The 26,703-nt window shown below is 41.1% G+C and overlaps 2 protein-coding genes across 2 annotated transcripts; one reads left to right on the top strand and one right to left on the bottom strand.

The window, feature by feature from the left end:
- Nucleotides 1-1,052: 1,052 nt before the first annotated feature.
- On the bottom strand, nt 1,053-16,556 carry sec24a (SEC24 homolog A, COPII coat complex component). The gene is made up of 23 exons (XM_026328182.1): nt 16,198-16,556; nt 13,214-13,828; nt 11,275-11,469; nt 10,329-10,391; nt 9,702-9,868; nt 9,188-9,375; nt 8,725-8,827; nt 7,907-8,033; nt 7,697-7,806; nt 7,471-7,583; nt 7,136-7,254; nt 6,883-6,938; nt 6,578-6,784; nt 6,199-6,322; nt 5,838-5,996; nt 5,451-5,624; nt 5,250-5,360; nt 4,241-4,416; nt 3,984-4,121; nt 3,710-3,814; nt 3,146-3,238; nt 2,887-2,990; nt 1,053-2,487 (listed from the first exon to the last, which is right to left on the bottom strand). The coding sequence occupies exons 1-23, from the start codon at nt 16,256-16,258 to the stop codon at nt 2,373-2,375; spliced, it is 3,423 nt and encodes a 1,140-aa protein (XP_026183967.1). The 5' UTR covers nt 16,259-16,556; the 3' UTR covers nt 1,053-2,372.
- An 847-nt stretch (nt 16,557-17,403) lies between these two features.
- On the top strand, nt 17,404-24,829 carry sar1b (secretion associated, Ras related GTPase 1B). Its single transcript, XM_026328677.1, has 7 exons — nt 17,404-17,561; nt 19,936-20,011; nt 21,573-21,692; nt 21,969-22,034; nt 22,314-22,417; nt 22,900-23,031; nt 23,204-24,829. The coding sequence occupies exons 2-7, from the start codon at nt 19,954-19,956 to the stop codon at nt 23,318-23,320; spliced, it is 597 nt and encodes a 198-aa protein (XP_026184462.1). The 5' UTR covers nt 17,404-17,561; nt 19,936-19,953; the 3' UTR covers nt 23,321-24,829.
- The last annotated feature ends 1,874 nt before the right edge of the window (nt 24,830-26,703 follow it).

Below are 26,703 nucleotides of genomic sequence, written 5' to 3'. Positions count from 1 at the left end.
TCCATGCACAGGTGTGTTTTTCTAAATGATGTCCAGTCATATGGCAGCATGGTGATTTGGTGGTTAGCACTGTTGCCTCACATCAAGAAGGTTCCTGGTTTGAAACCCATCAGGGGCCTTTCTGTGTGGAGTCTGCATGTTCTCCCTGTGCTTGTGTGGGTTTTCTCCAGGTACTCTGGTTTCCTCCCACAGTCCAAAAACATGTATGTCAGGTTGATTGGTGACTCTAAATTGCCCATAGGAGTGAGTGTGAGTGTGTGAGGTTGTTTGTCTCTATGTGGCCCTGTGATGGACTGGGGACCTGTCCAGGGTGGACCCCTGCCTTTCACCCAAAGAGAGCTGGGATAGGCTCCAGCAGGTCCCCGTGACCCTGGTTAGGAATAAGGGGATGGATGTCCAGTCAATTCTGTTTGCCACAGGTGAGCTCCAGACAAATCTCATAGAAACTTAAAGCACCTGACCAAAACTTGTCCCTGCAGAGGGTCTGAAAGCTTTTTAAAATGAGATTTCAGTTTTTGAACTGCTGAACACAATCGAGCTGGGTCTTAAGGTCACATAAAAGCAAAATCATCAGTGGGGGAAGAAGTACTGCAGTAACAGTAGAAGTGCCAGTGTAAAAGTCACACATTTAAAATGTTACTGAAGTAAAACTTCAAAAGTATTTGCATCAAAATACTTTTAAGTAGCAAAAGTAGACTTCAATATTATTGGATTATAATTACTGATGCATTATTGTTCTCATCACTTTAAAGTTACAGCTGATAAAATAATGCATAAGTACTTTATGTACTGTTGGGTAGCTTGTGAATTTCTCATCAGGGATCAATAATTTTGTTTTATGGATCCGATTCTGAAAAGGAACTAAAGTTATCAGATAAACGAAGTGCAGTAAAAAGTACAAGATTTGTGAAAAGTAGTTAAGTATGAAGTATGGACACCGACAGAAAACAGAAGTACAGATGTGTTTCTCTTCCCTCGTGTGAACAGGTGAAGTCACTGGTGTTTGTCCACATCTCTGCACTTGACTCTGCACAAACTCAGGCTATTTTTATTTTTGGGGTGTTTTTAATGAAAAAAACAAATGTCTGCTTTTAAGTACATTTTACTTGTATAATACACAGATTACAAACTGTATGAAATCAGACCAAGTTAAAGGCCTCTCAGGAGGCCTGTTGACTATATCAGTTCAAATTCTGTTTTGTAGTGTTTGTCATCACTGAATAAACACTTTCAAAACACAAACTACATTAAAAAAAATTCCCAAACACTTTATTTTCTTAGCATCATCTCACCGTAATGTTTGTACTAAAATCATCAGCATTTCCTTCACCTTTATATAATGCAGTCTTTTCAATATACAAGTATCAATAAGCATGATTAAAAGATCACAATGGCTTTGTTATGTCTGTGTTAAAGAATTTCCCATATCCTATTATATTAAAATATTTTATATAGAGTCTGTATTTAAACATGGGGTTTAATAATAAAAAGTAAGTTCCCATACAAGGCAATTATAGCATTTAATCAGATTAGGAGTCTCATAAATTAAACAGGAAAAATAGAAGTGAACAGAACAACAATGTAGTCAGAGGTGTTCTGAATGTCCAGAAAGGATGAGAGTTTGTGAAGGACAGATCAGACCCATGAAAACAACTTTCCACTGTCGAGTCCACACATTCAAGGTAGCGATAACAGCGAGGTCGATCTGCCTCAAACACCTTTAACATTTCTGCCTTTACGCAAACAAAGTCTACACATTTGTTCGACTCACACATATAATGACAGAAATAAAACACGCACATTCTGTTTGTTATGTATGATATTAGAGTGTTGTTAGAGCTCAGGTGTTCTGCATACAAACACTCCAGGTGACGCCCAATAACAGTCGTCAAGCACAGACATACAAACCTTCCTCTTTAACCTCATCTCAGGCAGACAGACACACATGGTTTCAGTAAATACAACTGTGCTTCTGAACAAAACACCTCACATCTGTTCGCCTGGACTGTATCTGGATGATACCTCGGTTAGACAGCATTGCTCTATCAGAATAAACACTGGTTCTTTCGATAATCATCTTCACGATCTTCTCACTTTTTTCCCGTTCCACCACCGCAAGTGTTGGGTGAATCGTGCCAAATAAGCATCCGAGTCATTCCTCAGTCTCTCTCCTCGCATTGTCTGTCATGGTTTGATTCAAGTGACGCTTCACATCAGTTCAGCTGAGAGCGATGGTGGACGCAGCTAGAGAGGGAGCAACAGGCATCCTGGAGTCCGCCCCCCGTGGATTTCTCACAGACACACACAATATACATATACACTCACTCACACATACACTAATGCACGTCCTCACTTCAGTGACTCACTGGAGTTTATTTGGAAATTTGCTGCTGGAGGTGGAGCAGGAACTCGTAGTATGACAGGGCCGACTCTGTTCGGTCCTCAATCATGTTCTGCAGAAAGCTGGCTTTGAGCTGGCTCTCATCCCTGAGAACATCCAGAAACAAAGGGGGAAAAAATGTGAAAAGACATCGACTGCAGGTGCTTAGTTTTCATTTCAAAGTGCTGATGAAGGAAATCCAGGACCTGCTTTAATGTAAAAACACTGAAGCTCTTTGGAGCAATTTGTATTTAAAACATTTGCCTTAATTTTTTTGAAACCTCATCAGGATCCTCAGGGCTGTTACATTTTTTGATTTTCTGACAGAATAAACTGGAAACCGATCTGTTCAGTAACAACTTTGTTAGTTTTTAGTTCGATTTAACCATCTGACTTTCAACAGTCAAATCAGTGGAACAGAAAGGAACCTTAAAATGATGTCAGACCTCCTGTCTGAGCTGGGATTATTGTTTACTCTTTAATACACATTGTGGTTTGTAGCCCACCTGATCACATGCAGAGAGGGGAAGAAGGGCCTCTGATCCCTCAGCCAGCCAATGAAAGCTCTGGTTCTCTGTGACTCAGCGGTGTCCAGCTCTGGGAGCAGATACTAAGAGAAGTGCAACAGTCAAGTTTTCATCATCATAATCAGGGGAGAATATGCTAAAACTACAGCTGTTCTGGTGCACAGATACACGCTAAAGGCAAACAGGAGGAACAAAAAGACCACAGCAGGAGGAAGATGTGCTTTTCCAGGTTTCCTACCAGGTTTTCGGGCACGGCAGCATAGTTGGGAACTCCCAGGACTTGTGTTAGGAAGTTGGGGTTGCAGTTGCGTCCAATCCACAGATACATCACCTTTTGGAACACGATGGGTCATATATTAAAGATAACCATAACTGAGTATTGTAGTACTGAGTGCTACAATACTCTGTGTCACCTACCCATCTCATTACTGTAGAAGGGAGTAAATCTGAAACTTGTGCTGAAAGTTTAACTTAAAACCACAGTGATAACTCTTGGCTACTGAAAACAAGTGCTATATAAAGGAAAGCTGCACCCAAATATATTGTTAAACCTTGACCATATGTGTATTTGTCCTTGTTTGTCCTGTTTCTGTGTCAAAGATAAACAACTTCCCACAGTACAAACAGAAAGATTAATGTCACAGTTCATCAGTATCAGTAAGGCTTCATCACAGAGCGAACACTCTGCACCGGTGCAATCACACAGGCAAGTGACAACACTGTCGGTACAAGCAGAGGCCTTTCAAGTATTTGTTTGTTGTATTTGTGCGAGCTTGTTACGAGTGCTTCTTTTAATACGTACTGTTCCGGCGTCCATGAGGAAAGCTCCCTCTCTGCTGAGCTTCTCCACTGACAGCTGCAGGACTCTGGGCTGAGGGATGGTCCGCTCGTTGATGTTCAGAGCTCCCTGATGCAGGAAAGAGGAAAACAGGAGATCAGTCAGCAACAAAAAAATTCAAAAAGATTCCTTCAAAAAAAAAAAAAAAAACAGGGAACTACCACAGTTTCAGCACTGAATGTAAGATAATACGCCTTAAACTTCAACTGCATGATCTAAGAGGAAGTTTCGTCATCACCTCGTCAGTCAGATCGTCGATGCGGTACAGAGCAGGGTGGATCATCAGCATGGTGTAGGCCAGCGGCTGGTACTTCAGCTGACACATGGCAAACACTCGGTCATCCAGCCTGGTGCTGGTGCCCGTCCTGAAGGCTTTCTGCATGACACACATACAGACAGGAAACTGGGTCAAGGAAGGCACAGTGCTGTGGTTTATGTCAATCCTGAATGTTGATGAATGCTTGATAGTTTGTGTTCTTTGTATATGTGCCCAACCTGTTTGAGCAGGGCAAGGATGTAGAGGGGGAAGAGTCTGAGGCAGGCTGGGGCCAGCAGGCCAGGCTGCTGGATGGTTAACACAGACTGCCGGTACGATGACAGCGAGTCGATGGCAGCATTGGTCATTGCGTCTCTGGCATCACTCATGCTGGCTGTTACTGAGCGGTCCACAGCTGGAGAGGAGGACACATTCTTAGTTATCAGGAGCAGTGTCAATAGTACACAGATTTCATGGGTTCTCTTCTTCTGGTTCTTTAAAATAAAAGAATGAATGAGCCTTTCTGGGGTCTTTCTGTCAGGAGTCTGTATTTTCTCTTTTGTATCTGTGTGGGTTTTCTCCTCTCACAGTCCAAACACATGCAGGTTAGATTGATCAGTGACTCTAAACTGCCCAGAGGTGTGAATGTGAGTATGAGTCTGTCTCTATGTGTCAGCCCAGTGATAGACTGCTGATCTGTCCAGGGCGGACCCCACCTCTCACCCACTGTGAGCTGGGATTGGCTCCAGCTGGTAGGAGAAGCCTTATAGATAATGGATGAATTCATGAACAGCATCACTGCTCACATCAATCACACATTTGCACCGTTAATGTTCAAAAAAGCCGACAGAACTAGACGTAAAATCTCCTGTGCAGCGTGCAGCTTGCAGAAAGCAAAAACTGATCGTCTGTTTTCTGTGTGAATGTAAGATGAGACCCGGCACTGCTCAGTGTGCAGCGGTTGCTAGGCGACCACAGCTGTCGCCACTCGTGTCCATCTGTCAGTGGAAAGAGCAGTGAAGTGGACGAAAACCCTGCAAGGATTCAGTATCGGCCAATCAACTAACAAGAGGTACAGTAATGAAGAATAACTTTAGAGTGATGCTCTATAAATATTCAGGTTTATCAGGACACACCAGGTCAATTTCTTTCACGTGAGGTGAAAGAGAAAATTTAAGGCCTGTGCAGGTGTTCTCAAACTGAATAAAAGCAAATGATCTGATGTGACAGTGAACACCATGTACAAACCCATGCACGCCAGCAGTCCAGTGATGGCTTGAACATCAGCTCCAGAAAAAATGTCTGTCAGAGAATTGACCACAGGGAGACATAAGGTGTGAACACGGATCCTCCTCTCGCCTGTTGAGATGAAAAAAAACAAAAACATGTTATCTGAACAAAAGAGACAGAGAGATGAATAATTTCTTATTTTCAGTCATGTGTGAATACCTTTGCTGGAGGTGTAAAGCAGCGCGGCCTGGAAAGAGACTATCTGCATGTCGTCCAGGTTTTCTTCAATGGACATTTGAACTGCAAAGCCTGCGTCCGGGTTCACATTGGGGAGGGACAACAGATCCGTGGAGCGCACAAAGAAGTTGCCGTGGAACGTGTGGATGGACAGACCTGCAGAGAGACAGACAAAATGAATCAAACCACAGAGGCAGTGTTAAAATATAACACACAGTTATCATGATTAAAACATTACTCCAGAAAGTCTAAGATCAAAAACAACAGGAAGGGGAATAATAATGAGGGGTAAACATCTAAAATACTGAAAATTTTAATCAAATCTAAAAAAAACACTTAGATCAAACTCCAGCTCTTGTGCCAACCGACCTTTGGTGCAGCGTATCCTCATGACGGCCTCAAAGCCAATCTTCCTGGTTATATATCTCTTCAGATCCTTCTGGAAGCGCTCCACCTGAGCGGGGTTGTGGCAGTGGTGGTAAGAGGGGTAGTAGTAAACACTCCCTGCTGAGTATCTGGATATGCAGCCTGGGAAAGAGAAATAAAGATGAGAACTGGTTGTCTTATTTTTGACACTAAGAAATATATTAACATCTATTAAGTTTATCAAACTGGTCAAAACCTGAATTCCAGGATCAGGTCAAAGTACTGTACTGAACACTAAACATGTAAACAATCAATATACCTTGGTTTCTTATCATCACTATCCCATACATTCACTAGGACTCACCGAGCGATGCCAGGTCGCAGTACTGAGCGCTGAGCAGGAACAGGTCAACAGCCACCTGCTGGCCAGAGCAGTCCAGAGCCAGCTTCTTATAGAAATCTGTCGCTGGAGACAAGTGCTGGACATCCTGCAGGAAAGACGTCACAGGAAGGACAGTGAGCTCAGAATCTGAATGTAAAACCACTATTAAAGTCATCAGGATCAACTGATCATTGTGTCTTTGAACCAAAGTGCTGTCTGTGTTAACTGCATGATGAATCTTACCTAAATAAACAGAACTGGTGTCATACTACTACAATCTAAAGCACTGTCAACATTTGTAGTTTTATTCGATGGGGGTTTTCATGTAACATAAAGCTGCTGCAGGATGTACAGCTCTTACCTTGGCAGAAGCTCGCTGGTTGGGGTCCTCTCTGGACTGGAGTGCCCCCACACCCAGGTTGGGCAGCTGCGTCTGGAAGATAGACATCCGTCCTCCAGTGGGTGACAGCAGCTTGAAGGCTGCCTGCAGAGCTGAGCCCAAGGCGGACTGGGTCTCCATGGTCTTCTCAAATAAAGTTGGCAAGCTCTTCAACAGATCCTGCACAAGCTTAAAAAAAAAAACAAAAAAAAAAACATTTCTCATTTCATCTTTTGTTTTTATATTCACACACTCATAATTGCTTTAATCAAAACATAGTTTCTTACCTCTTTGCATTCATTGAGGTTTACTAGAAGGCTATCTGGTGTTGGTAAAAAGACATCTGTGAAGCACAGAAAGTTATTTAATCAAATATTCAGAGACAAACTCTTAACACAGTGATCAGATTAACTACAAGTGCAGCTTTGTTTGGGATGTAACTGAGGACGACACAAATGAGATAAGAAGTGATCTTGATTTGAGATGTTTGCAGACAGCAGGGTAATGAGTGTGTGGCCTTTGCTGTTGGCTGCGTCTCACCTTCGATGTCAGACACAATGAGCATCTGGGGCTGGGAAAGCCCCTCCTGAAGGTTGTAGAAGTGGATGGTGCTGTCAAAGGTGATGAAGCCTATTTTTGTCCTTGAGTCTCCAGGAAGCCTAAAACACATACAAGGCAAACAATCTAGATTTGTCAAGCCCCATCTCAACTTTGCTGTAATTTGCTAAACTACTTCTACTGAATTACTTCACTTTGAAGCAATAACGACATTAAATCAACATCAGAAGTATTATTCACACATAAAATGTCAAACTGTGAAAGTGAATTTGTGTCTCAGCTCTCTGTGGAGTTTAAAAGCATGGAAATGTACATACGCACTGAGGTTGTCCAGCAGCGACTGACAGAACACATTCAGGTAACCTGTCTCCACTGCATTGTGGGACACGTCCAGAACAAAGAGGTAAACAGCAGGTTGTGGTGGCCTCAGCTGGATAGAGTCAGAGACAACACATTAATTACCACAAGGCCAACAAAGAAAGACACACACAGGTATTTCAGCACATAACAGGCCCACTGTCTGTGAAGCTTGTTGAAACCTACCATGTATTCTGAAGGAGCAATGAACTCAATAGTGGCGTTCTGGACCTCAGGTCTCTTGTGTGGCTCTCCGTACGATCTGCTGACTGGGTTGTACATAAACTCTTCTGGAACTGCACAGACACACAACATCCAGAGAAGTTTTACAAAAACCTTTTGAATTTGAATCAACAGCATTGACCTATCTTATATCACACCTCCTCCCTTTCTTACCATCATTGATCCGATAGCACAAGTTGCACTTCCACCTCCTCTGGTCCAGAAAAGAGACAAAGGGGTTGATGTAGGTTCTGCAGGACCTACACCTGACGATGGTGCTGGATGTCACCACAGGAAGTTGCTTTAAGAATAAAACCACAGAACAAAAACACCTCCTGAGTGAAAAGGGCCTCAAGACCAACTCGTTTTTAGCTCATTGCAACTGGCATTTCAATAAAGACGCTGTTGTTGCAGTCTAAGTTGTGCAACATCACTGTTGTCCGTCCTCAGTTAACCCAGTAACAAACACCAATTCATTCTGACATATTTGGCCTAGAGGTGTATTTAGTCAAATCCTATTATGAAAAAAACCTGTTTAACCAGTTCTGGTCTGATGTCATTATTTGATCTAAATCTAAAAAACATCACTGAAAAAAAAAAAGATATAGACTGCAGGGATTTGAATTACTTCCTGTTAAACTGCGTTTACAAAAAAACACAACATCACAATTCAATCAAATGAAATTAGCCTTTTAGGTTTGTGGATAATAATGTGCTATGATGTGCTTCCATCACCCAGATAGTTTCCCTGTATGGAGTCTCTGGTTCACATGTTAGAACCAGTAAGAAGCCTGGTTAAGCAGGAAAAATACAGCCGTGTTCACTGTGATCCTCTTTAATACCTTATTTCAGTTTAGAGAATGGTGTTTCACATTTGTATGACATCTAAAAAATGATTTTTATAGGGAAGGCAACAATAATAAAACTATTTAAGTTGATGGAAATGCACTGGCTGATGTACATGACTGTTAAATACTGAACCGAGGTGTTACCGAGAGGTCTTTGAAGGGGTGGAGCAGCAAGCCCAGCGGCATCTTGGCTTTATTGAGCAGAGACTGGGTCTGAGGGATGCTGGTCAGCGTACAACGGAAAACCCTGAAGAGAGAGAGAGACACATATGTACACTCGCTCCCATATCACTACCTGATGCAGGGATCATGCTGTCTCTGGTATTTCATGTATACAAATGAGCACAGTATGTGGTTACCATACTGGATGAACATGTAAATGATGACTTGTGAGTTTAATCTACATGAAATCTGTGAAAATTCCCAAATATGCTTTAAAAACTTGGAACAATATCACCAGAAAAACATCTGTAGGGACAAATTAATGCATTTGCTGATCTGCTGAAAATGCGTAAGCAGCATTTAAATTTTTTTCTTCTAAAAGAAAACACGATGAAGGAGAATAAATAGAGACACATGCTGTTGGTGTTACTTCAATGTGGCTTACTCTGGGTTGCAGTTCAGCTTCTTCAGGTCCTGGGGCAGGCAGGGAGTCGGGGCCGGGATTGTGCTTGGAGGCAGCACATTCCTCTCCTGCAGCAGGTTGACCACTCTCAGGGCCTCTGGGGTGCTGGACTGGAGGCTCATGGCTGCTAATGATGGGCTCAGCTGGGCTGGTCCTGGGCCACCAGGTCGCTGAGGGAATGGGAAGAAAAAAAAAAGCCAATTTAGCAAAACCTTATGACTGCTAAACCCATTCAGCATGGATGGCCACCATGCAAATATAAAGTTCAAAATATTTTCTCCTCAAGCATCTTATCTTGTCACGGTGCAAATTTTAGAGTCACATTCACAGATGACACACTGACTACAATCCATTATTATCCATTATTATTATCCATTCTTGTGACGACAACGTAATGTTTCCATACAGCCTGTACAGACATAAAGAACATGTAAACAAGACAGTTTAATGAAAATGCTCTGATGGTACAAAACCAGCATGGAGCTGTGACTCTCACCTGCTGGTATGACTGAGACGGTTGAGTGTAAGGCTGCGTGGTGGCTTGCAATGCAGGGTGCATGGGGGAGGTGGCGTTGTGGGGAGCTGAGGTGTTCTGATACCCAGGGGGGAGGGAAGGGTAGTGGCCCAAGTGCCGACCAGGTGGGCCAGGCTGGGGCAGACCTGCTGTGATAGAAAAAAACATGGGAAATCATGAAGCTGTCTAAATGATGAGACTGCCATTACACTATTTATTTATTATCACTGGACTAAGCCCATGAAGAGACAAAACCAAACAAAGCAGGAGACCATCTCCCAACACTTCCACACTCTGCTCAGGCCTTTCTTTAAGATGTACGCCTTAAAAACAGCAGTAGACCACAATTACTTAAACAACATGCAGCCACTATAGCGTTTAGCAAACATTACTCTGATACAAGTAAACGGTGAGGACTGGTTTCATCAGCTTATTTACTGATCCAGGGTTGGCATGTTTTATTACTGTTACAAATTGTCTAAGGTCTGAAAACTATAACACTCTTCATTTGGACATGGGCATGATTAAGTTTGTTTTTCTTGTTGAAAAAAAAATTAATTAGTAACTGGCTGGGGGAAAAAAACAAAACATTGCAGAAAACATACTTACCCATTTTGTTGTCAACATGATTATAGCTGTTTGGTGCTTGTGGGCCATTGCCAGCCATGGTTCCTGTTTCAAAGCAAACGTGATATGGCTTGTGTTAGTGCCGCTTTCTGTAGTTCTATCGCAGTGTGCTAACCACAGATGATACAATGTGGAATAAAGAGAACCACAGTGTAAGATATATACAAGAGGGGTACTGACGGACAATGATGATGTGATGATGGAAATTATTATTTGGTGTTTATGAGATGTTTATTCAGGGAGATATGGTGATGGTGTATTACAGAGAGAAAAACAAACGACTAAAAAGAAACATACAACACCAGAGATGCACAGACACTAAAAAACACCGGGCAACATAAGCACAAGTTCTAAAGATCAAAAACAGCATTTTGATTAGTTCTGCATTGTTCTCTAACAGGAACAGAATATAACCTTTGTATGAAACTTCATTTTAAAAGCTGAAATAAGAACAAGTGCATCCCTGGATACATCAAACAACAGCACAGAGAGGACATGATGGACACCACGGCAGACACAACATCTAACAGGTACTGTCTGATGTTACCACACCTGGACATTCAATATCCCCCTCCTGGCAGTCAGGCTCAGTGGGGGACTGAGTGCTGTTAATAGCCCCCCCACACTGAGCTGGCACGTAAAGGGAAGGAAACAACGCAAGGTGATCAGAATAACAAGGACTGACTTAAAGGAGAAACAGTTTCTGACTCAAACTGATATATTGTCAAGACGATTGCAGGCTGTGTTCTCACATGATAATCAGCAAAGTGCTTGCTAACCTTGTCAAAACATTGCAACAGGGACTGGTTATGTAGTCTCATTTCCTCTGGTACCTTTAAGCCTATTTAAAGTGAACTGGCCATTTAAAATGTAAATAAATATAAAAGTGATGCTGCAACAAGGAATGTTAGATGTGCCCAAAACTCACCATCTGCTTTAGGGGGTGGAGGTGTGGCACTGGCCACTGGGGGTCCAGCGGGATGTGGTGTGGGTTTCATGGCTGGTGGGGGTCCTGTGGATGGGGGTCCTATGGATGGGGGTCCTGTGGATGGAGGTCCATAGGGACTCCTGCCTGGTTGGTATGTGTGGGGAGCCATGGGATTCATTGGTGGAGGTGCAGTGCCTGCTCATAATGACCAACATCAATTTTTTTAAAGACAGATCTTGATTTTCCATTTTGGACTAATTAACTACTCAGTTAGTTTAGTTTAGTTTAAAAAATGAACAATGCCCTACAGAGAAAAAACAGGAGGAAATCCTCAATTTTCAAAAGCTGGAATGAGCAAAAATTATTCACTTTTGTTTGACAAATGACTTCTACCCCCAAGTTGTTGAATCCATTTTTTCTGTTGATATTTTGCTTCAGTAGCAATTCTCAGGTTGGGTTTCTTTTGCCATTGCATATTTTCACACATATAAAATGAAAAACATTACCCAGCATCACCCTTGGTGAAACTGTTCTGTCAGTGAGGTCACTTAGTGTCAACTTCTAACATTTTGTTAACACAGCACAGTTTCCTAGACTGATTATTCTGGTAATGTCTAATAATAATAATAATAACAACAACAACAAAAATTCTATAAGAAATGTATGAAGTGTGGAAATCCAGGGACAAAGGTCAAGACTAGGTCATGAAATTGACTATAAAAATAACTTGACTAAAAATATTTTTTAATTTCATTTCATCACTTTCCAGACATTTAGTCGAACATTTTACAGAGAAGAAAAAACTAATTTGTTACTCAGGGCACTGGAGACTGACCCAAATAAAAGCGCACAGTTAATAGAGCATAATCTGTTTAACTGATTATTGCCACTGTTGGTGAAATATGTGACATTTTAAAGGAAGGAATCAGGCAGAATTACAAATATCACAAAGATCTAATTAATTCTCCAGCTGCTGGCCACTTTCACCATCAGCAGTGTACACGGCAGACGTGTCCTGATTGTGCTGCTGAGGGAGAAGTTATTAAACTGCAAGAGGTCTGAACGTGAACAGCCCAAGTCAATGTGGACATAAGTGAGAGATATTCTGGTAACAGTCAGATCTAATCATGTGACATCTTCTTCTATACAGAAGTACTGCACTAAAGAAAGCTTAACAAATTTACAAGACGCTATGACACATCGGCCACAGATTGCACAACCAACTCCTATCATGCTCATATCACTGAACAAAGCCACTTCCTCCAGATGAAATGTTAATAACTAGTTGGCACTCAACTTACTGAGATTTTCTCTGAGTGGTCTTTAGTTTTTTAGACTGTGAGCCAACTGCCGCTCAGCAGAGGCAGCCCTCAAACTCTCACAAAAACTCCAATCTATCAAAATGTTATAAAAGCATAAAAAAATATTGTGTATATTCCGCTAAAATCAGCAAAAGCAATTCATCCTGCCCTTGAAACCAAAATTGAAATTTGGATTTGTCCTAAAAGCCACGTCATACAGCTATAAAGGAACCACACTGGAAACAATAAAATTCTTATTTGAACTTTGTACAAATTGGGAGTAAATGAGTCTCTGTGCCTGGGAGGGAGCCAGAGGCAGCAGCCAGACAACATGTCGGAGCAGAGGGCAATGTCCAGCTCCAACATACCAGTACTTTAGATATGAATATCTGCAGCATGTGTCAGTGAAAGAAGACACAAGACAATAATTGTTCTATAAAAATGTATTAAAAAGGGATAGTGGTGGATATGAAAAAGAAAAAAATACTTTTTAGAATAACTATAGTGATCAGAACTTTAGAGATTTATTGCCTTAAGATCACATGTCTTGTTTTATTCAATTTTTATTGATCAGATCTAAGGAGTGCCTACATCATCCATACCATTATTTCATCCTTTATCAGTGTTTGTGTTCCTACCTGGTTGGGTGTATGCATGCAAAGAGCTGGGGGGTGTCCCTGGGCCTGAGGACTGGGTGGTGGTATGGGACATGTGGCCTGGTGGTGCAGAGCTGAAGGCACCCGATGATGGTGGTGGTGGCAGCACTGTTGAGGTGGCAACTGGGTTCACATGATTAGCCACAGGGCCACGGGGAGGTGCGCTCATAGAACTGGAGGGGCCCATGGGTGGGGGAGCTGTGTTGTACTGCCATGCTGGAGCCATGGGCTGCAGCTGTTGGGGGTTTGGGTAGTAGCTACTGGAAGACACAGCAGGAGGAGGAGGTGTGGCCTGTGCAGGGGGTAGCCTGGGACCAGGGCTGGGGCTGGCAGACTGAGGAGGGGTATGGGATGGAGGACCTCCCACTGGAGGTCTGGTCAGCAGCGGCTGGCCCACAGGAGATGGATAAGAAGTGAATGTTGGGCCAGGCTGGTAGGAGCTGACTGGAGGAACAGGCTGATATGCCCCAGAAGGGTAGAGTCCAGGACCAGGGGGTGCGGGAGCTTTGGCCTGCATTGGATTGTAGGCTGGCTGGTGAGTCACACCATAGTTGACCCCTGGCAGCTGCTGCAGGGCAGCTGGATTCTGTGATGGACCTGGAGACCAGAGAGGAAAACACAAACATGTTAGAGAGTCTATGTCAACAAACAACTGGCAGATGCACATTTAGCTATTATATGTTTATCTCACCCAAAAACAGCCACACATTCAGCCATCACACTCACACTAAAGATAAAGCTCTGTTAGACATGTATATTGCTTCTACAGTGTCATGGCAATTTTACAAGGATTGGACCGTTTTTGTAAATCAAGTATCTTTTGAGTTAAGCCTGGATTTTACTGTAAATCCAAAGTATAGTTCAAAATAGTGAAAGTGAAAGACAGATTGAACAGTAATATTAGTGACTACATGGGGTGAAAAGCCATCCACCAAACGGCCAATGAACTGACAGGCCACAGTCTAATCTCTTTACCTGATCATAATTCACAGTGATCTGCCCTGAGTGACAGTAAGTGTGGGGCTCTGGGTCACATGTGACCTTTGTTTAATGTAAAACACAATAGTAAAACACCACAGACAATTAAAAATGCTCTGACTAAGTTGTATTGCTACCAGACTAAAACATCTATTTGGTTTCTGTGGTGTTACACTGGAGGGCACCTAACTCATTACATAATGAAAGCAGATTCACCACTGTGCACTATATAACTGGAAAGAGCAGAGTGAGAAGAGATTACAAGGCACATAATCCACCTAAAATCTTTGTCCATCCTGAGAACAGGGAAATTTTAAGAAGTACAGCTCCTGTTCAGTAACAGTTCTTATCCAATCACAACAAGCCTGATGTGGAATCAGATGTTCAGGCCAATCACAGATTAGCTAACTCAAAGGTAAAATGTAAAAGGGAGTAACTTTAAAAACAAGCTAAATAAAATAACCAAGTTGAAAATTGAGAAGAAAAATCACAACACATAAGTCTTTTCAAAACCATGTTAGGTTTGCCAGTCCCGATAGCACTGATGATGATTCCTGTTCAAACAGGAGAGCTTTCAGCATGAGGATGCGAAATATTAGCAATTAATTGCAATTAACCCTAAACTCTAACAAGGCATGGTCATAATACTGGCAGTACATAATTCAGTTGTACTGCCAATGAAGTTGTCTTCATTCTTCTAATGTCAAAAATTGCCCTAGGCTAAAGAAAGACAGTAGAAAATAACAACCTTAATCTAAACAATAGTAAGGCAACCACAGAACCAATTACTATTGTAGGCCTTTATTATCCAAGTCCCATGTTATGATCATCTGCTACAATAGGTAATATGTGGTAATATATAAATGAATCATCTAAGTATGATATCAAAGAAGTTATTCCCATATTAAATGTTCATTCAAACTAAAGAATCCAAAAATGAGATTCTGTTTTTCAAGCACACCCACTTTTAATGACATGTTTTCATACTTTGCTCCAACTACCAGAAAAGCAAATATTGTTTTTGGATTGATTTATGCTTAAAGAACAGAGCTGGGTTAACATCCTTCAGTGACCCATCTGATTCAAGGGAGATAGGACTAAGATTAGGAGGGAATGTAATGAACGATTGAAAGTTCAGACATGTTTATCTACAGCTTCAGAAAACAAATTGAGGCATTAATAAACTAGAGCTGCTTCATTTGTACAGCACGAGAGCTTATTCACACACATTGATAAAAAAACTACTTAAGGCTGCACACAATCACACTTTCATCAGCTGTCACTCAGTGCATGTAAATTTCAGTGTGCACTGAAACCAACAAATGTGTGAGTAAACTAAAACTAGAGTAAGTAACTGGGCTGTGCCTAAAGAAAGCCCTGCAGCTCGATATCTGGATCATCCCCAATATGCCACATGTACAGTTAAACGTAGAACACAAACAAGACGTAGCCTGCTAAAATCCGCATTTAACAGCAAAAGAGAACCAATAAACCAGTAAAAAAAGATTATTCACAGCAAAAGAAAACCCTAAGGGGAGAGACGCAAAAAGCCAAGTCAGGGGTTAACATGAGCTAGTTGAAGGTTTAAATATGTCAGCTCCGTTGAGCGTGTGATCACATCACACCACCTTTATATTTACTGAGAAAAGCCGGAACAACCGGACAACAAGCTCTAAAAGCCTGTTCAGTCCCCGTTAATCAACCTGTTGGGTTGCCACCTCGACAAAACAGATAGCACTCACTGGCTAACTTAGCAAGCGAGTTATAGTTAGTGTTAACTCAGCAGCAGCTATTTTTGTCACCTTGGGTCAGTACGAGAAGACAGCTCGAGACTACCCGCGGTTATCGCCTGACAACCGGCTCTCTCGCCTGGGTAAGTTACCGTGTGTTACCGTAGAAAAGCGGTTAGCTAAATTAGCCGCCGTTAGCATGCTACTAGCGTTGATCTACTTCACCTCGAACTTTATTTAAACTCAGGTGTTACCTACCATTTGTATACACCTGTCCCGTCCCCGTTCCGTTCTGGGAGTTGAACCCCGCAGTTGACATCTTGAAACAGACACCAGGATCTAATTTAGAGCAGCTTGGCTGGCGAACAACTAGCTGCGTCTTTAGCGAGCTAACTAGCTGCCAGTCGCGGGCTAACGTTCAAACCTTCCGGCTCTGACGACGCGGACTTTAGTCGACCTCTGCCAGCTTCTTAGAAAGTTAAATCGCTAACGTGTTGGCGATCACAGGGTCATGGCTGTTACCGAAATCCCACTCAACTACCCACGAGTGAGTAACGACAGGCCTCGTCGGAGTAACCGTGAGACACTTCTCCTCTTTCGCCGGAAGTTGGGATCACCCAGAAGGATCAACGTAAAACTCGTCGGGCATGCGCAGTGTGTACACGTGGCATTTCCTCCCGTGCTCTGGGTTTTCCAGCGTACTGGAAACACGAAGAGATCATTTATCTCACTTGCAGTTTAAACCACACTGTTTTTTTTAGTATCTACCCATTTAGCTGGATCTGGCAAAATTAGTAAACACGGGCTGGTGTTCATTTTAAATGATCACCTGAATAAAGGACACCTACGTTGTAAAAGAAGTTAGATCTAAGTGGCAAAAATATTTTAGGACTTTACAGGCTAGATATCAAATGTAAAGCATATTGCATTCACATGAGAAAAAAAAAAATCTCACTTGGTTTTATCGAATCCTGGTAGTAGTCCCATCCTGTGCTGACACTTTATGCAGATTCCGTATGGTTTGAGCTTATCATATGAATCTATGCAGCCACATAGCCAGCCTGAATTTATTTCAGATGTATCAGCTTGTATCCATGAAGCATGCCAAACTGGTTCAGCTGATACTGGCGAAACACTGCAATGTCCAGCAGATCATCTTTTCAGAATGCTACCTCGTAAAAACAGAACTTATTTATTTATTGTTACATTATATTTTTTTCTCTCAGAAATATCTAATAAAAACTGTTTTTTTTTCTCCTGTGAATGCAAATGCTCTAAGCTAAAAGCATGGGTGCTCTTCTTTGTGATTTTGTTCTATAATGAAATGTGCTTTTAATTTAATATTGTATGAAATGAAAATTAAAGTAAAATGTGTGTATGGGGGTTATAAAGTAAGAATGACATTGGATCACGGGTTTATTACATCGCTCCTGTCGGGGAGATTATTGTGAAACAAACCGGAAGCGGCTGGGCAGAGTTGGGAGTTGCTGCCATTGCAGTGTCGTGGCTTAGTAACAAAACACGAAAAACAGAGGAAGACTCTCTTTTTTTGACCGGGAGACCAATTTACATGATTATAAGCGCTAATACACTCTGTAAATTAATCCACAGCTAAACAACGGGTAAGTTTTCGTGTACATTTTCTCATGATGATCAGAAAATAGTCTTTTAAGTGTTGAACATGTCGGCTAGCAAATTATTCCGGCTGCTAACGATGCTATGTTAGCATAGCTAATATTAAGTTGACTATCTCGACAGAGCCTCGAGCTGGATATAAATCGAAACTAACTCACTATTATACATATTTTGACATTTATATTTATTACTAAACGTATAATTCCCACAGGTTGCGGTGTCGTTAGCACATTGGCGAGGTGTTTGTCTAGCTAAATGCTAATTAGCAGTGTAGCCCCGTCGATGCAACGTCGCCTGTTACAGAATATGACACGTAGCTAGGGGCTTCCTGCTAGCAGCCTGTTAGCCGGTCTGATCCAAGCGTTATAAAATTAGGTCGTACTCTGTTTTTGTTACTCAGATTTTTATTTTTTTATTCATGCGGTACCAATCGGAGACCAATGATCCATGAAACGTTAGCCGTAAAGGTTAAACTCAGCTAATATCTACGTTGACATTGTTGGTGGTAACTGGTTTGACAGCCGAGTCAAACTAGATCCAGTTTCTGGACATTATTACGGACTCACAGTTTTCTTATGTTTGCGTCTGTTCACAAAACCTGCTTAAAATGGGGATTAATAGAGACCACATTGCCTCAAAGAAACAAGCGTGTCCTGCTGTTAATTTACTGATCATCTTTATAAGTGTCAGCTAACTTCACAACAATTTTCTTAAATCTCGGGCTAACTGGTATTATTACAGTGTAGCTTGGTGATTTGGGAGTAAGTACACTCTTATTCAGTCATTGATCAACTCTGTGTTGAAAGCGTTAACTTGAATAATGATCATTGACTTGTCTGATAGATTAACATAATAATAGATGCTTGTGATGGTGAGTGAGGACATTTCTCGCCAAATTCATCCTTCAGTGAACCTTACCTAACCCTAACTTGGCAACCGTTCATTTCTCTCACACCAGTTATGTGTGGTCATGCTTGTTGATTGGTTAAAGCCTATAGACAACATTTACAGATCCCTCTGTAAATGTAAAAGTTAAGGCTGCTGCCTTCAGGAAAAGTTTTTCATTGTCTCATGCCTTTTTAAAAACACTCATCGGCCCATATTTGCCCGTGGTTTGAACCTGTTTCACATTACAGCTGCATCATGCCACACGTGGGAGCATCAGACTGTAAAGTCAGCCCACAGTGTCGCAGGAGCAGGCGTGGGAGCATATGGGAGCAGAGCGTAGCAGCAGCTGACGTGTAGTTCAGCTGTATTTGCATGGTCTTGACCTTTGGCTACCTTATACTTTAGCCCTGGAGTTGTTTGTATGTTACGTAACTAGAGCTAGAGGTCAGAACCAGCTTACCTTGTTCTGATGGTTCTCTGACTGTCACAGAGAATGAGATGGAGTTGGAATACAGAGTGCATGTGGCAATGGTTTCACTGGGGAAAACACTTTGACATAAACAAAAGCATTTTCTTTGATTACACAGGGAGGAGGTGTGTTTTCCTGCTGCTTTTTCTGTCAAGGGAATAAGAAGCTTGTGTGAACTAAAACGACAACAGAACCAACCAAGCTTTTTTATGCAGAATCAACAAGCTGTTGCATGGGAGCTGGTGTTTTCACAGTTGCACCATTCTCTACGTCAGGTTGATTTTAGTTTGATTGAAATATAGTCTTGAAAGGTTAAGACTAGGCTTCATTTCCAAGGGCTTTGCAGTTGGATTGAACACAACACTCACGTTATCTATTGAGGAGCTGTCTGACAGTATGTGTTCAATGCTCTGAATATCCTGCCCCCTGTCCAAAGATTCCTACTGGAACAAGCTAATCATTGGCTGTAGAAAATCAGGCATTGTTCTTATCACTAGTTTCCAGTATCTATGCAATAGTTTCATAGACCTGAGTGCTGCCATCTTCATGAGGCTTGTAGGGATGGGTGCTGACTGATTCTGATCGATCTGGCACATTGTTGAAACTTACCATTTTACTGTATATCACAATTTAAGCTTAAATGGACCACTCTCCCTAACATCCAGTGTTTTTGATCCAGTGTTGATATTGTGAAAACAAGTTTAATGTATTTGGGTCAAAGAGAGACTTTCCCAATCCCCTCCACACTTTCCTACCTCAGTTTAGTGCTGACAACTCTGTCTTTAAGATCTCTGTTCATGACATCAAAGAGTCTGACAACCTGCATACAGAAATAAATAACACGTAGTAAGTTATGTTAAATATTCAGAGAGAAGGTAATGGGAAAAGGCATAAATGTTAGACAACTTGTAACTTTTGAATGTTACAGCCAAAATAACATGTCCCAGCTCTTGTTTTTCTGTGTGTTCATGTCCTCTTACCTTCTTGTTGTTGTTGTTTTTCAGTATTCAACAGCTCCGGATATGTCATCCTTATTTGAATGGTTTTATAGCAGTTTCAATAGCATACTACAGTTTTTAGGTGAGTATTGCTGATACAATAGACTAATTTAAAGATTATTCCAAACACAAGTGACTGCTGTTTTTTCACACTGCTGAAACCACTGAAACATGTTAAACAGAGTTGATCATTTGAAAGTGTGTGCATGGTCTGATCTAAATGATCATAAAAAGAACTTTAATTATTACAACTATTGGTCTGTCTGCCCTTTACCTCAACTCTCAAGTGTACAGTGTAAGGCAGGGATTAGACTGCTGTGCACAGTAGTGGGCTTTGTTCCTTGAAATCCATCCTTGTGGTAGAAGCTGATAGGAAAAAGCAGAGTTTCTCTGAAAGTGTTTGCTTACTTTGTTCCCACAGATGCACATTTGAAGTACATGGTTCAGCAGGCACTCCTAAACAGGAGATCCACACTGCAAGATTCTTTGTAATAAAACACTTTCAGCTAAAGCTCTTGTCAGGCGAAAGGCATTAGTGTATTTCATAAAGACATCACAAAGCCCAATACAATAAAAAAATGAATAATTCACTGTCTTCACTGGCCACTTCTCTCAGTGTTTCTTCATGGGCTGAATGAGGCCTTTAGGTTAGAGCACTAATCTAAGCTGCTTTATGGGGTTGTGTCTCATTGGGGCCACATATGCTGCATATGTTCTCCTCAAGTGCCTCAGCAAAAAGCATACACTCAAAAACATAAGTCAGGAAACACATAAAGGAAATGTGACATGCTTTTTAAAGCTGTCCATGATGATAGTGTCGATTTCAGATCTGCTGGCCAATTTTAAGTGTACCAGCTGCTCCTCTCAGACGTGCACTGCTCTAGTTTTTGCATGAGAGCTGCTCTAGTGCAGCAGTTACTCCTGTTCTCCCTGTCAGACAGGTTGCACAGTGCTGTTGAGTAATGGACATCTTGTAGAGCTGACTCAGAAATATCACAAAACTACCAGGTAGCTATGTGCTGATTCAGTGGTAAACATAAAGACTTGTAATCTTGTCAGGAAAATTGAGGAAGGAGTGACCTTAGTTACACTTTTTTCCTGTTTGAAGTAGTCAGTATATCAGTATTTCCATCACTGATAGAAGTACTAGAAATAGGAGTAAAATGTTGTTAGGATTGCTTTGGTGCAGTAGTCACTTTTGGTAAATTTAACAGTGTGACTGACTGCCCTTCTCCCATTTAATCATGTCAGTCTAGTATATGTCAGCTGCACACAGCACAAAAATTTCTACTTCTATAATGTGAAGTAGAAATTAGAGATTTGCAAAATCAGTCAGTGGTTCAGCTCCACTTGTGTATGATTTCATTGTGAACCTCATACACTGTGAACTGAAGATCTAGTGCAGTCCTGAGAACTGAAACTTCATGTCTGAGATAGCTAGGTCTTTAGTCATGTGTCACATTGATGCTTTAAACAGGGCATTTTGTTTTTCAAACCCAAGTTCTTAAGCAAAGACAGACCATTAAACTCACACTGATCATCTCAGTTCACATCTGACAAAATGTCCTTTCTCCAAAGCCTAAACCTTGAACATCAAAACATAAACCTGACTCTGTTCTGAAATGCTTCTGGCTTCATTTCAGGACTGTACAAGAAATCCGGCAAGTTAGTATTTCTTGGCCTGGACAATGCTGGCAAAACGACGCTACTGCACATGCTCAAAGATGACAGATTGGGACAGCATGTGCCAACTTTACATCCAAGTGAGTGGGTGCTACACTTGCTCACACATGCACATCCACACATGCTCGCTCAGTTATCTATCGAAAGCCACCCATGCTATGAAAATCAGGCTGGTTAGTTTCATTTTTAAATGAACACTTACAATCAAGCCTGTTGAGTATTTTGATCATAATGAGCATTTTGTTAAGTCACTGGCTCTTTCCATGTTTAAACCAACTAAGCCGTTGTGTGTCAGTGAATTTTAAGCTACCTGATTTTTCACATTGGTTCGTGATCCTGTTTTTCTTTCCTCTTAGCTTCGGAAGAGCTGACAATTGCTGGCATGACTTTCACCACCTTTGACCTTGGAGGCCACGCACAAGGTGTGTGTATTTTGCATCCCATTGTTTTTGAATTTGTTGGTCAAGGAATGTGTTAGTGCAGATCTGATACCTTGTTTCATTGCCAGTACAGACTGGAAATGAAATGATGGCGATATTAGCAGTGTCTGAGCCACATGTGGGGAAACAGCAGGGTGCAACTTGTGCAGCCCACAAAGGACGTGTTCTTCTATAAACACTAATGCCAACATATGACCAATGAATACACAAGTGTAGACAGACTGTTAAACTCTGTTTGTGTGTGTGTGTTGGTTCACACAGCTCGCAGAGTGTGGAAAAACTACCTCCCTGCCATTAATGGCATTGTCTTCCTTGTGGATTGCGCGGACTATAACAGATTGGCTGAATCAAAAGCAGAACTTGATGTAAGTACCTGGTACCTTCTTGGTCACAGTTGCACAAATACCAGAACACCATCTTAGCTAAATGAGACTAAGTATGCAGAGGAATCGACTGCAGCAGAGGCTAAGGAATGAATTTCTGCCCTCCTGTTTAGTGCTTTTGTAAGTTGAATAAGTGAGCACAGCTGATTACAACATTGTCCAATCTCTTGTTTGACTTTGTTCCTGTTTTAAAAAAAACACATAGTGGCTCTCTACGATTTCCATACTGTGCATAACTCAGCCTATTTCTTATTTCTTAAGGATGGTTTAATTCAGGACAGTTTAGAAAATGACCAATGCATTGCTCATAAACATGCATTGATATAACTTTTGTACACATCATTGACAAACATGTCAATGATGTGTACAAAAGTTATATCAAAAGGTAAACTTGTTTTCTTTGTAATTTTAATAATAATAATAATGATGAAAGCCATATAGTAAATCCTGGTGTACTGTCCCAGGCATTAATGACAGATGAGACTATTGGAAATGTGCCTATCCTGATCCTGGGCAACAAGATTGACAGACAAGAAGCCATCAGTGAAGAGAGACTGAGGGAATTGTTTGGATTGTATGGACAGACAACAGGCAAGGTGAGTAGACAACGGTTACCTGTTACACTTGTTGGACATCTTACCCTAAGAATTATAAGCTAGAAGTGTTTAACGACCTTAACAGCCTGACTACTACTACTGCCTGGTCCATTTGTAAGCTTCAACGTTTACAAATGATCAAATAGTGTGACTTTTCCTCCTTCTCTCTTAGGGCAACGTTCCCATGAAGGAGCTGAACACGAGACCACTGGAGGTGTTTATGTGCAGTGTGCTGAAGAGGCAGGGCTACGGCGAGGGCTTCCGCTGGCTCTCCCAGTACATCGACTAAAGCGGCCAAGCCCCATAACACAGACACCATCACCACCACCAGGGGGGAGCTAAGCCTAGCCATTCAAGACGCCCACCATTGCCGCCAGTACCATCATGTTTGGTTAATCAAGTCTGCCTCCACCTTCAGAGAAACCAGTACAACTTGATCCCAATAGACTCTTATTGGTTGAGCATTTGGTTCTGAACTTAAAGCATTCATACCTGTATGTGCATGCACACATTTGTTTCCATCTCTGTTTTTTTTTTTTTGTTTTTTTTCCTAAGAGTAACATAGCATTGGTCCACAGCAGAGTTCAAATTCAAACGGATGAGTTTTTTCTATATCGTCTGTCATTTGCTGCCCTCTCATCCTCCCTTCCTGTCATTTGTTGAGTGTGATAATGAATTATACCTGTAAATTTGTACATGATTCTATTGTATAACAAAATATCCCCAGGCCCCCCCCCCAAACCTATTTTGAGCAATGAGAGGAAGCAGCACTCATATACACATTGCAGTACACTTTTTTAACAGTAAATATTTTCATTCAACATTATATTTAATCACCACATTTTGGTTTGTCTTTTTTTTTTTCTATGGGATTTCAATAAGCAAAAGGTGTGGCCACACATACATTAAATAACGTGGCTGGACCAGTGCATTTATCAAAAATTAAATCCATTTCCTTAGTTCAGTTGCAAATTAAAAATATTTTTGTTCCAAATCTCTGTCTTACAGGCACAGTAGCATTGAATGGATCCAAGTAAACAGTGGGCTCCACATCTTAAAATGAAGCATGGGCTGGTAGTATAGCAAATTGGAGATTTTTAATAGGAAACAATACTGGCTATAACCCCTGTGAGGTTTGATGACATTGTGTAGATAGCACAGTGGTCATTGATGCAAAGAAAACTATTTAAACAAATGAAACTTTGGAATAACTAGCTTGATAATAACACGCGGTAAGATGGAGGGAGTAATAAACAGGTGGTTGTAACATCTAGTTCTTATCAATATTAGAAGTCCATCCCACAGATGTATTTTGCAGCGCAGACCACATTTACTGGGTGAATCTAGTGACCAAGCGCCGATAACAAGACGCAGTTTAGTAGTGGGAACAGGTAGTTAGGCCTCAGACATCTGAAAGGGACCATATATATATAGATATATATGAAATGTACATGAGCATTGTACATGGATTTTGTATTTATAAGTGGTATCCTTTGATCTATGTGCATTACCAGAAACTATTATGCATGCTTTGTTCTTTGATTTTCAATGACCATTATTCCAGAGTACAACAAGAGCGAAGAAGATGCCAAAATTTACAATGAAAGCCGATTGTCATGTTTTTTAATGGAAACAATGGAATTGTGCATAATACACACTTTTCTGTCCCTGTCCCTTTGTGTCTCTTTCATTCCCACATGACTACGTGATGAGCTGTTCCAACAAGGGTGGGACTTGCTGTTGTTTGCATCATAAAAATGTAATAAATGTTTGCAATGAATAACAGGCTTTAACAGTGCTTGCCAATGCAGACTGATTGTTTTTTGTTTGTTTTTTTGGGGGGGGGGGGACTTTTCTTTGGTGATGAAAGAAGTACTCACACAAAGTCCCACTTACGTAAAAGCACTATTATAGTCCTATTAGCTAAATATATTTAAAGTATTAAGAGTAAAACAACTCAAAAAATGCCTTCAGGGACATTAATGGTTTGTTGATATTGATTCATCAATGCACAATTAATGCCATTAGGGGAAAAAAGGATTAGTGCTACAGATACATGTGTTTTGGCTTCTGCTGTGAAATATTGTCGATCTGGCTTCTTTATGTCTTCAGCGAGAGGTTTAGAGGACAAAACCCCACATTTTCTACTAACAGCTCACCTAGACTGTGGAACAAAGGTGCAAAGAGGAAAAGTTGGGAGCTACTCATAAATATTTTACTAATAGAAACTGAAAAGTAAACAGCTGTCAAATAAATATGCAGTGAAAACTACAAGAGTTCTCTCCAAAATGGAGTATGAATAAAAATAACCTTAAAATGGAAACACACAAAGTACAAATACCCCAAAATTTGTGCTTTAGTACTTCAGTAAATGTTAGTTACTTACCATCCCATAGAGGACTATATTTCATTCTCTGGATCTGAAAATTGCAGCAGAAATATTCAAAATTAAAAAATTTGGCTGTAGAACACAAACAGGATACACATTAGCAGAGTATGTTACATAAACAGCATATTGATTTGATCATTTTCAGCATCAATACAAGCACTTTGATACCATGTCACTAGGTGGCGCCCATGACAAGAAAAAGGGTGGCCACTGGTTTGACTTTCCACAAAAATCCCTCATAGATTTGACAACAAATGGATTTTCTATATATGGGTGTGTAAGAGTAAAGCAATAAAGAAGAAAAATAGCTTCATGAAACATGAAATTAGTCTGAAAATTATGTTATGCTATGAAAAATCTTTGAAATTCAAAAGTAACATGGACAAATATGTCTCACATTTTCTAAAACTCATAAAACCCTCACAGCTCTTCTCTTTCAACAGCCCAAATAGTATGAATATAAAGATATAGCATATATATATACAGCCTAAAGGGCGTCCACAGAGTTCATGTCTATTACAGCAGTCTCCAGTCGCAATATAAGCCAAACAGACTCCCACAGCAATCAGGGACAAGAGCCAAGACCACATCCAGCCGCAGATGCCCACACAGCCCCACAGTGATGCTTCTTTCCCTGGGCTGCCTCTGCACCCTGGTCAGTGGGGACTGGGACACTGGGTGTAGGCTGAGGCCTGAGATGTTGGGGGTGGATCTCCTGGCTGGATTTTGACTCCAGCATTGTGTTGCTCTGACAAAGAAGATTTGAGAGTGTTGTGGACTCTTGAGCCCCCCATACACATAGCTTCATGGCCTGGGTGTATGCAGGATGTGTTTTCTGCTCTCAGTACAGCGAGAGGCTGGTGTGGCATGATGCAGGAGTATGAGGAGGGCGTACTGTTATGATAGAAAAGACCGGAGGGAGAACTGTTATGTCAGAGTCCGTGTTATTCTGGAAAGGAAAAATAGGAACAAGTTAGACCACACAATGCTAAACAAGATTTCCAGATTCATGAAGTGTCACCTAGTGGTAAAAGACAGTTAATAAATTAAAATAGTATTAAGATCAGTACTTACAGTAATAACATACTGGTTATTCGTGTCACCCATGTGGTCTTGTAAAGTCTTGTTTCAGCTGATTCATATGATTATTCGTCTGATTGAACCGCTGATGAAACAATAGGGTTTTTACTGTAAATACAACAGACTGAGGAATCTCATGATCAGTCAGTGGATCTTTCAAGAGTGGAAATAATAAACAATGATTTATCTTTGACATTAAAGCA

The sequence above is a fragment of the Mastacembelus armatus genome, chromosome 14, assembly GCF_900324485.2.
Source record: "Mastacembelus armatus chromosome 14, fMasArm1.2, whole genome shotgun sequence".
Taxonomy (NCBI): Eukaryota; Metazoa; Chordata; class Actinopteri; order Synbranchiformes; family Mastacembelidae; genus Mastacembelus; species Mastacembelus armatus.
Note: the sequence above shows the minus strand (reverse complement) of the source record. Positions and strands in the feature narration are given on the sequence as shown.